The sequence below is a fragment of the Poecilia formosa genome, unplaced genomic scaffold (assembly GCF_000485575.1).
Source record: "Poecilia formosa unplaced genomic scaffold, Poecilia_formosa-5.1.2 Scaffold32, whole genome shotgun sequence".
Taxonomy (NCBI): Eukaryota; Metazoa; Chordata; class Actinopteri; order Cyprinodontiformes; family Poeciliidae; genus Poecilia; species Poecilia formosa.
In genome coordinates this window covers 3,234,019-3,245,483 of record NW_006799971.1, presented here as the reverse complement: position 1 = coordinate 3,245,483, position 11,465 = coordinate 3,234,019, and the positions used below count along the sequence as shown (strand labels likewise).

The 11,465-nt window shown below is 36.7% G+C and overlaps 1 protein-coding gene across 1 annotated transcript in view; it reads left to right on the top strand.

Moving 5' to 3' along the window:
* Window positions 1-868: 868 nt before the first annotated feature.
* The window catches only part of LOC103136463 (arf-GAP with dual PH domain-containing protein 1), an 18,580-nt gene continuing 7,983 nt past the window's right edge, over window positions 869-11,465 (top strand). The window contains exons 1-6 of the mRNA XM_007549732.2: window positions 869-1,383; window positions 5,534-5,664; window positions 8,275-8,366; window positions 8,785-8,867; window positions 8,950-9,062; window positions 10,906-11,052. Coding sequence (XP_007549794.1) covers window positions 1,296-1,383; window positions 5,534-5,664; window positions 8,275-8,366; window positions 8,785-8,867; window positions 8,950-9,062; window positions 10,906-11,052 — 654 coding nt within the window. The 5' untranslated portion in view covers window positions 869-1,295. The remainder of the gene's footprint in view (window positions 1,384-5,533; window positions 5,665-8,274; window positions 8,367-8,784; window positions 8,868-8,949; window positions 9,063-10,905; window positions 11,053-11,465) is intronic.

The following is an 11,465-nucleotide window of genomic DNA, read 5'->3' as shown; positions in this document are numbered from 1 at the left end:
GTTTAAGTGGCTGCTGCCTCAGCCTTATGTCAAGTTACAGTCCATGATCCTATGGTGAATAATAAAAAGTTACATATGTCATGGTACATTAGTGCAAATATCATAAAAATTCCTTACTAATATTTTTAAATTAGCATCACAAAATCTGTAATTTTGATTGAAAAAAAAACATAAACAAATGGCCCAAAATATTTACAAACTCCTGGGTGGACTGAAAAGATATCCAATATTATCTAATTTAAAGAAAAGCTTTTTGAATGGTGAAAAGCTATTTATTGATATTTTTACAGTTTAGTGGGTTTTATCAATGCATGCTACCGGCCCTTTAAGAACATTCAGATTTCTTATATATATTTGATGTATTTTGATAAAATGAGTTTGACGCCCCTGGTGTAAAACTTAAACAGATATGTATGTGTTTTGACGTCCCAAACTTTAAATACATCTTCGAAACATAACCCAGTTTTTATGTCTCTTGTTTAAAGAACATGGAACCCAAATGTACTTATTTTATTAACCCACAAACATCTCAGCATTCAAGCATTTCTAAACATAGAAGTGAAAAATGAATTGATGGCAAAAATGTGGTGACTGTATGGTCTAGTTCACCCACATCCTGAATTTTTTATTTTATTTTTTTTTCACTTTCAGCAACTGAAATTACTTGTTTAATGGCGGCGTTTATTTATAAATGCGTAGAAATGATTTATTCTGTGAAAATTACAAACAATTGTCTCTCTTTTGCATCAACATGAAAGCTCACGTGTTGAGAGCAGCAGAGCATTTGCATAGATTTGCACAGCTGCGGGAGTGATATGCGATCTAACCGCATAATATGCGGAACAACAGCGTGTTGGAACAACCTCGGCGCTTCACTTCCTAGTGTGGCGTCTGACTCTCTCCGTTCAACACATGCAGTCCGGCCGGAGGTAGAGCGCAATCTGTCCGCCGCTCTCACTAGGGATTACAGGAGAGGTGTACGATTTGGGGAATTGAAAAGTTTGGATTATGTTTCGTTTTTCACCGTGTGACTGGACGGAGAAGCTTTGATTTGCTTTTCCTTCACCTGGAGGCATAAAGTCTGTGCTGCGGCCGCACATCGGGCCTACCTGTGCGGACTTGTCCGCACCTCAAGGAGGGAGGCGCGAGTCGGCACACCTTTTGCCTTAAAAGTTTCTCTCTCTCTCCCTGTCTTTTTCTCTCTCTCTCCCTGTCTTTTTGCTCTGCTGCACCCTTTCTCTCTCTCTCCCTCCTCTCTCTTTTCAAACCGGCGGATAAAGGATCTAAACGCCGAAATGTCGACAAACGAAAGAGCAATCCGAGCTCTTAAAGAGATTCTGCAAAAGCCGGGAAATGACGTCTGCGCAGACTGCGGCGCGCTGGGTAGGTTGAAGAAAATCAGTGTTACCTGTTCCAGTTAAGTGTTTGGTGAATGCCAAGGTATTTAGGCTGCACAGGTCGGTCACAGCCGCCACTGGTTTAGCTTGAAATCTTGCACATTGGTGTCTGATTTGAAAATATGTGACAAAGAATGCTGGGAATTCAACTTCAACTAGAGCTCAGGTGAAGTTGTACGGGCCTCGTTCTGCTTGGTTTGTGCAACGTGGAGTATCCAGAAGAAAAAAAAAAGAAAAAGCCATGAGATTTGAACAAGACTCCACATGCTTGAGTGTAGGGCAGTGTAGGACTTGCACAGAACACACCCTTTCTTTTCAGTCAAGCCCAAAAAAAAGTACGATCTGCCTTTTATTTTCTTTTTTTTCCTCCTATACAGCAAAGACTATCTGAACATTTTAATGCTAAAATCCACTGGAGAAATATAAGTTCACTAATCACACTGGTCAACAGACAAAAAAAATATTGTCTGTGGTTTTTCAACTGTTTCAGGGTCATTTTGATGAGCTGAATCCAAAAATCACTTTGGTTTTGCTCAATCAGGTCAACTTTCTGATCTATGGAGCAACATGAGCATCAAAATGCAGGACTTGTTCTGACATCTGGATCGGTTTGCTGAGAATCTGGATCAACGAGTGAAGAGCAGAGGGAGAGATTCCATCAGGACAGAAAAGAGACGGAGAGTTAATGTTCAATTCACATGTCCTTAGTCTGTAAGAACTGCTATTCTTACAGAGTAACAATTCTGTAAATTGTTATTCAGTTTACAGAAATCCAAGTTTGTAACATTTAGGGAATACACTCTGAATTACTCTGTATTAAAATAAAATATTATTTTTGCTCGTTTGTTTTTTTGTGTGATATTCATTGATGTGAATTGATTGTTTCTGTCACAAGTCAGTCAATTTTTTTTTTCTGAATTTAGTTATTAAAAAAACACCAAACAAAAACATCCCTGACTTGGCTGAGTGGATTTCTTTTTTGGTTTCGGGTTTCAAAAATAATCCTAATTCAGTTGAAAACACATAGACAACTTCCAAAAAATATTTTCATGTAACTCAGTGTTGGAACACCAACACTCATTTGAAGTAAGTTATAGATCCATTAAATACAGAGAAATCTGATGGAATATGATCACCAAAAATATTCCTAATTCAGCAAAAAAAAAAAAGAAAAGTACCTTAATGTAATAAATGCACTCGGTACTTGGTTGGGGCTCCTTTTGCATGAATTGGTGCATTGTGGCATTGAAACATCCTCATCCTGCTAATGTGCTAAGAAGATTATCTGAATACCATCCTTCTGCAGTTATTCGATGTTATTCTACAATGCATTTTCCTTCCACTTAACTTTCCATAAATTTGTTTGGATGCTAGGTCGGGTGACCAGCCAGTTTCTTTTGCATAGCAGTAACCGTCCACTGGATGACAGTAAAATGTGACGTTTCTGTGTTTAAAAATTCTTTATTTTCTCCCTTTTTTCTTGAGAACCTGGACTTTTGAGCCGTCGTTGGGTGTAATTAATAGTCATCAGATTCTTCAAGATTCTGTTTATTTGTCATGACTCAGGCGTACGCCGACATTTTTAGCACGCTATCTTAAAAACAGCTCTAAGAAGGAGATCTAAAATAACCAATATCACACGTACAAACATACTGTTCTGTCAAACACAGCCAATATTTTAAGGTGCCAACATAAAGATGTCTGTAAACATAAAACATAAAAACATCTCACTCTCAGCGTGTAGCGCCAGCGTGTTGTAAACAAAGATAAACATAAACTGGATAAACATCCCTTTTGAATCACTGTTGGATCAAAATGTGGAGAAATGAGTTTTACTTTTTGAATTGGAATGAAGAAATAAATAGTTGATGTTTTTATTGATCCATATGGTGTTGACCTTAAAGGTGTACACTTCTCTTCCAGCTACAAAGCCAAAATTAAAACGAGCTCAACAGTCATGTTCTGTTTTTTTTAGTTCTATACTAGCTTCTGAACAATAAGCACGCTAATTTGCAAAGCAAAACGTGAGTGAAGCCGTGCCGTGGTGAGGATTTATGTCACTGCCAGATCGTCATTTCATCTCAGAGTCTGCGTCTTAAGGAAGTGTAAAGGTGTTGGCTGGTCTGATGTACCTTAACAACCTTCTGGTTAAGCTTCAGCTCACCTCCTTCCTTCTTGTTTGTCGTTGGGTAACTAAAGATGGTCCCTCTGTGTGCTTTTTGGGAGCCTTCAGAGACTTTGGTTTAGGAGGCAGTCAGGGATCGGTATTGACCAACCGGCCACATCTGAACTCCAGTCTGCTTCCGACTCATTTGGAAAACTGAAAGAATGTTCTTCCTGCTCAGACATCAATAATTTCTCCTGATAAGGTCAAGGCGGTCTTTCACACACAAGCTGTGTTTACTGTCAAGATTGGGTGTTTTTTTGGGGGGAAGACAAAGCAATGAAAGGATAACTCTCTAAATCTTTTAGCTTAGAGGAACAGGATAAACAAATGAACCTGGAAGATTTCCTGTTTTGTGTGGCATTGTTCCAGGGGAGCCTTACGATTAGAGTTAAAGGGTTTACTGAGTTTAAGTATTTTATCCTCACCTAGCAACTACTTTGATTTGCTGTCTGGCTGCAAACGTCAGTCCAAAATGCTTTTAAAGTGATAACACATGTGATCAGGATTTATGTTCTACTAAGATCACTTTTAGAAAATGTGGAGTACTTATTTTATTCTTGTTGTCCAGCAAACCAGAACAGGAACATCTACACTTCACTCAACGCAGAACAGGAAATAAAACCTATAAGTTAGAACAAAAAGACCCAGAGAAACTCCTATCAGGTTATAAATTGTGGAATATTTATTCTTATTCCTAAAAGAAACTCTTGTTAGGTTATAATTGTGAATTACTTTTGTTGTTTTTCTTTTGTTTTTCTTCTGGTTTGTTCTTGTTGTTGTTTTGATTGTATTTCCTCTAATTCATCTAAAGCCCTTGAAATGCCTTGTTGCTGAAAATATGCTATCTAATTAAAATTACCTTACCAAAATAGATGTATTTTTCCTTTTCCTAGTAAATTAATTCGTATTGAGTTCATGTGATCCTTCATGTTTTAACATTACATTTTTTGCATTGCTCTCACTACATCCCGATTTTCTTTCATTGAATTAAAACATCTAAAACATCAAACAGCACTGATTTTCTGCAAAAATACACATAAACAATAGGACTGGAAGTACAGTGCATCCAGAAAGTTTTCAAATCACCTCAGTTTTCCCACATTTTATGTTCCAACCTCATTCCAAATAGAGTTAGTCTAATTCTACACACAAATACTCCAAAATGACAATGTGGGGGGAAAAAAAAGTTTTTGAGTGTTTTGCAATTTCATTAAGAAGAGGGTAGTGAGTAGCGTGTACGTCAATATAATTGGCAGCACTAAGACCCTCCTGCTGGCTCTGATTGGTTGTTTCTAGTCAGCACTGGGAGAAGGCAGAGCAGCTCAGTTTTGTTCACAGATTATCTCTTTCATACCAAACTGTCACAACATAGTGACAGTTTTAATATGTATGTTTAAACATTTATAAAAGTTACATAACACAACTTTAAGTCCCATTGAACGTCTGACAGGCGTCTGCTGTCCAACCTGATGGAGGCTGAAACTCCATCAGGTTAGTAAAGAAGAATGAGCCAAACTGTCTAAATAAAGCTGTGACATCATTTTCAAAAAGGCTGTAATTATTGCCAAAGGTGGCTCAACAAAGTGTTAAGCAAAGGCTGTAAACATTTACCCAAACAGGATTTTTTCTCTCTCTTTTTAACCAGTTTGCAAAATGCTCTTTTTTTTCTTACATTGTCATGGAGTGTTAGTGTGTAGAAGTTTGAGGAAGTAAATTAATTTAACAGAGTTTGAAGTCAGGTTATAACATTCCACAAATGTGAAGAAACATGAAGAACATTGAGTACTTTTCAGACGTACTGTGTCTCTTTACCGTCACATTTAGCGATGATAACACTTACATCTTACCCTCGAGCTTTAAATTTGAATATCTAGAATCTCCTTTTATACGTACAGCACCAGAACTCTATTCTGGTCTTTCAATTTCTTTCTTTCTTTCTTTTTTTTTTTGACTTTCTAACCTGCTGCAGATCCGGGTTGGGGCTCCTGCTCCCTTGGTGTGTTCATCTGTCTGGACTGCTCTGGAATCCATCGCAACATCCCTGAAATCTGCAAAGTCAAGTCCCTGAGACTGTCCCACTGGGAGGACCAGGAGGTTCAGGTCAGAGGTCAAAACCAGCAACTCTCAGGATCTCATCTGTTACAATGTAGTTTTTATTTATTTATTTATTTTAGAGGAGAGAAAGTATGTGAGAAAGTTGAGTAAATAAGGAGGCAAATTCATAGAGGTAAGAATAGATCATTTGGAAGAATAAAACATCTATATTATGCTAAAAAAAAACTGTAGTTTTTCAATTTCTTAATGTGCCGTTTATTTTGACTGGCCCAACAAAGTATTAGCTCTGCTGCTAAATTTCTAGTAAATACTACAAGGTTCTGTTCATGACTGCTTCCAGGATAAATACTTTCACTGCACTTAGGGCCTAATTTGTAAATTCTCCAAATTTCCCAGCTGAGTCGTGATTTTCTTGTTTTTTTCTGAAAGCTTGTGGTTTTCTGTGTGGGGAGCCATTTTATAGATTTACAAAAAAAAGTGGTTATCATCAGTAGTTGTACTTTTAACAGTGAGTTTTCATAAAGGCGAGAAAGCTACTCAGCTGAGTTGGAAGGCTAAAGGCTAGCTTGACAGTCATGTTAGCTAATTTGAACAGCTTAAAGCTCAAAGGGAAAAACAGTATAACTATATATAGATTATATATATATATTATATAGAGATTAAGTTGATCAATGTTGCCTTAACTGAACGATGTACATGTTGCTGTACCAAAGTTACAATGCCTTTTGATAAGCTATCATTATATTCAACGGATGCTAGCATTTTAAATGGCCAAAATTAGCTAAAACTTGGGTCTGTCTGGCTAGTTGTTAGCTTTGCTCCTCCCTTACGATTTTTCACTATTGTTTGTTGGTTTTATTATTTATTTAGCAGGGACAATGTGTAAGCACATTAATCTTCACAAAAGTTAGTCAATTGGAGAATTACACCAGATTAAGCTTAAAGCTGCTTTTCATCTACATGGAAGCTCAAAACAACAATAAAATATATTCAACATGTGTTTATTCCATCTATAGCTATTCACACCAAACATTTGTTTTTATCAATTTATAATCATTTATGCAACTCTTTAATCTACCATTTAAATTAATTTGATCAATTTACATTGCAAATAGCCAAGGTTTAATGTTGATTATGCTAATTTCCCAGTATTTGCTTTCTGACCTTTTGGGAGAAATCAGGCCGATCGAGGAATAATTTTAGAATTTCTAAATCAGTGTGATGTGAACTTAACTTCTCTCACACAAATCCAACAGATAATTTTAATCACTTCAGCTTCCTTGAAAGGATGCAGATGGTGGTGAGAGGCAAAGAAAGTTGCTTTACTTCTTGTGTGCTTTTGCTTTTTAGTTCTTTTCAATCTGGTTGTTTCAAGTTCACACTCGGGTAGCTTTGTGTAGTCAATGTACAGACATATTTTTCTTAAATTTTGTATGCTTTCAGGATCCCACTTGTCGTGTCATAGATTTTCTATTAAAACTGCCCAGCAGGAAGTGAGAAGGTGTTTTGGAACTAGTTTTACATGAAAAAACAAAAGCATGTAGCAGTAAAGCTTTTGGCAAAGGGAGAGCATGCCAAGCAACTTAGATATTAAAGCTTTGTGTTGACTAACAAATCAAAACATACAACTTCTGAATGTCCACACCAAAGTAAATGAATTGAAAACAATGAATAAAATCCCACTTTTATGCACTTTTATGGTAATTTGTTATGGCAAGCAAAGAACCATAACCTTTTGGTATGGTAAATAACAAAAAAAACTTTAAGGGACTAACAAAACCCACAGGACAATTATTAGTTTCAGATTAAACCAGGACTTCAGAAATGTGTTAACTGTTGTACTTAAAGTGGCAGTATTATTTTAAATTTATTTATTTATTTATTTTTAGCTTTACATCATGTAATGATGTTATTCCCTCATCAAAAACATACCTGGAGTTTTGCCTTAATTTTTCCATGCGTGTTTGACAATCTCCTTTAATCTCCCATGGTAACCATTCAGCTGTGTTGGACCTAGCTCCACCTTCAAGATGAAGCTCCTCCTTCTGAGCGTCCGCATTACAGAGCAGTCCTGACCTATGACTTTTCCACTCAGCTCCTCCAGACTAGCTAGCAGCAATTAGCAAACAGCTTTTGGAACTGCACATCTGCTGAGCTCATTATAGGAGCTAGTTCTCAGAGCAATGCTAGTAAACATGTTGTTAAATGGTTAATAGAGGAGCCATGTTGTGATGACTTCCTGGAGGCAGAGTTTCAGAAAGAGCAGCAGCTTCTTAAAGAGACAGAGGTCCAATTTAAAGATGTTAAATATCAAAGTAAAGTTTCTTTTAAGTCATATTTGATACATATAGCATTTTTTAAACAACTGAAGGTAACTGATTGTGATATAAAATGGCAGCATGTGGTCAGAAAACCACATGCTCACCACATACCGCCCTTTTAACATCAGTTTCTAAGAAAATATATGTGGAAATTTTAGAAGATGAATTCTGTGATTGTAGAAATGAACTTTTAAGATGGAATATATTCCAAAATGTCCAAATTTATTTTGCCTAATGTGTCCTCCTGTTATTGTTCTGTTCATTCTTGTGCTGGGGCGTCATTCGTACTTTAATACTGTCTTTTTTATATGTGTTGTGTGTGTGTGTGAGATAGTTCATGGCTGAAAATGGAAATAAGCTAATGAAGGCAAAGTATGAGGCGGATGTTCCAGTCTACTACTACAAACCAACCCACAAGGACTGTCAGTGAGTAACCACAGCTCCACATGCAACTATCAGAGCTTAAGTAACGTTATGCAAAATGGATGTGATCTTTGAATGTGTGGCTTATCACATGGATGGTCCTGTTTCTCTACAGTGGCTTACAAAAGTTTTGGTTTAAAAGAATGCAAAAAAAAAATCATCTTTTACATATCTTCATTCCTCTTTTAATCGGCAACGCTAACTAAAATGCAGAGGAAATGTTATCAGTAAACATGTCTTTGCTTTGGTGTACGACTGTGCGCATATCTGTGAGTTTTATTGAGAGGTCAACTTGACCTCTCAAAGACCTTTGAGGTTAATATGACAAGGAAAGCATTACATAGCCTCAGTCCATTTACCGTTTGATCAATTCATGTGTTTCTTAAGTGTGTGTCTTTCCATTTTGTTCGTGTTTGCTCAGAGTGCTGAGAGAGCAGTGGATCAGAGCGAAGTATGAGAGGAAAGAGTTCTCGAAACCTGGGAAAAGCTTGACGTATGAATCAGGTGAGCGCGCTCATGTACATGTACTGTAAAAAAAAAAAAAAGCCCTTACCCTTGAATAATAAGGTTTGCTTGCATCCTGCAGAAGCGAGAGAGGGCACGTTGATGAAAAGGGGGCGGGACAACGGGCAGTTTCTGAGCAGGCGATTCGTCCTTTCTGAAAGAGAGGGCAATCTGAAGTACTACACCAAATATGACGTAAGCAGCAGTTCGTGAGAATCCAGTTCGGTAAAATGACCTTAAAGTACATTCTGCTCTAGTCTACACCCACTACACAAATACCCCTAAATATAAAAGAGTTTATAGATAAGAAGTATATTCGCAAATTATTTCTGTATGATTTAGGGTTTGGTCTCTCGTATTCACAAGTTCAGTTCAACTGTATTCCATTCAGTTCAGTCCAGTTTATATGTTTTGAACTGACAAAATGAGACAGCAAAATGAGGATTTGCCTTCTCCACTGAGTTTGTGCAAGTTCAGACACGTTTACTGAAGAGTCTGTCTGAACTGTTCACCATCCAAAATGATTATTCTCAGAAGCTGGAAACAAATGCTGTGTATAAAGGACACAAAAAAATAAAAACACCCAGTTAATGTTCCCATAACAATAAGGACTTTGTGTGTTCCAGCATATCATGTATTATCTGATGTCTATTATTACAAACAGCCTTTTATGATCTGAATATTTGACAAAGTGATAATCACTGCAGTGATGTCTATAATCAACTGTCAGATTAAAAAACCTTGATGCTCTGCACACATAAAATTTTTATTATTAAGCACATCCATGTATCCAGTTTCTGAGTTTGCAAAGTCAGTTTATAAAAACACAAAAATTATAAAAGCTTAAAAAGTAGAACAACTGTGGCCTCTGATTGTCTAAACCAGTGGTTGCAAAACTTTTGAAGTAACTCGGTGAATTATGAGTTTTCCAAATGTGTCACCATACTGACGAAAATCTGGAAACAGTTTTCAATTTGCTGACAAAGGTAAAAAGGGGGAAAAAAATGGGTTATTGGTTGAAGGATACAATTTGATTGTTTTCCTTCTTACTTACAATAACTTGAATGGACAAATGGCAGAGATGCATTGTGTTTAATTTGCCTGTCTAATAGTATTGAATTCTGTTACTGAGTGGACCAGTAAGGAAATCTCACTGGTTTTCAAACTAGTATTTGAAACAGAGCAGTATAAATAATCACCAGCAGTTGTTTCTGTTTCATTAGCTGCATCTCCACTGACTGTATAATCACACAAATTTAGAATTACACAAAAACATTTGTGTAATGGAAAAACGGCAAGTTTTTCAATAAATTGTCTTTGCGCTAGGATGAAGTGGCTTTTCAGCTGAATTGAAATCAGCGGATTTCGCAAAACTGAAATGAAAACAATTTTTTCACATCACACGAGTCACGTGATCAACAACCGGATGTTACTACTGCTGGAAAAGACAAAGAGGTCAACAGGAAGTGGCAGGAGGAGGATGACTCTGCATGAATTTTAAAAATGACTTATCACATGAACAAGCTTATTTATGTTTGATTTTAATTGAGTTTCTTTTTTAAAGGAAGCACCACAATTGCAAAATTGTTTTTTTTTGTTGTTTTTTTTCATTAGCGTAATATCTAAAAGGATTTTGCACACAGTTGTTAAGGAAACGCAGGTAACCGACATCCAAGTTTGTTTGGGAAGTTCTCAAAATTTTGTCTGAAAAAGCAACAATGCTTTAAAACTTTTCTTTTTTTTTTTTTACTTGTTACTAAATAGTTGAACTCCATAGTTGACTGATCTATATTTAGCTTGAGCTGGGTCCGGTCATGATGCCACAGTTGGGCGCCATGGCAGCAGACAACAGGGATTTGAGTAATTATATGATGGTCAGTCTGTAGTGACATCAGTCTGCCATTAGCAACCAGCTAAGAACGCTTCGACTTAACCTCCACTTTCACTGCCTTTTGCCTCTCACTTAGTCACGTCTAAATAAAGCAACATTCAGCAAACTATACTTAGAGTTTGAATAACCCTCTCCTGATTTGCTTAGGCTAAGGAGCCCAAAGCAGTGATTAAGGTGGACACTATCAATGCGACATTCCAGCCAGAAAAGATTGGAAATCCCAACGGCCTGCAGATCACCTACCTCAAAGACTACAGCACCCGCAATATCTTTGTGTATCATGAAAATGGCAAGGTGAGAATCACACACACTTGGTGTTTTTCTGCTTAGTAATGACTGTAAAGCAGAAGCCTGACTTAAACCAATCATTCAGTGTCTAGCAGTTCAATTCTGGCTTTTAGGGTCGCAGTTCAATTTAGGAACAATTTTTGATTCAGAAACCAGTTTTTTCTATTCAGATGATCAAGAGATTCTGTTTAAATCATGTGACTGACAAGAGAAAAAGACAATGTAAAAAAAAAAAAAAAAAAAAGACAGGATTACACATTTTGGTTCTATGCAATTTTAACCAGCAAAGTTTATTTATATATAACAACAGTACAAAGTGAATCCTTGGCTTGCAAAATAGGTGTGCTTCATATTTACAATAGGTACACAATAATATATTATAATAACAAAATCAAAGCAAATAAAAAACCAAGAGAACA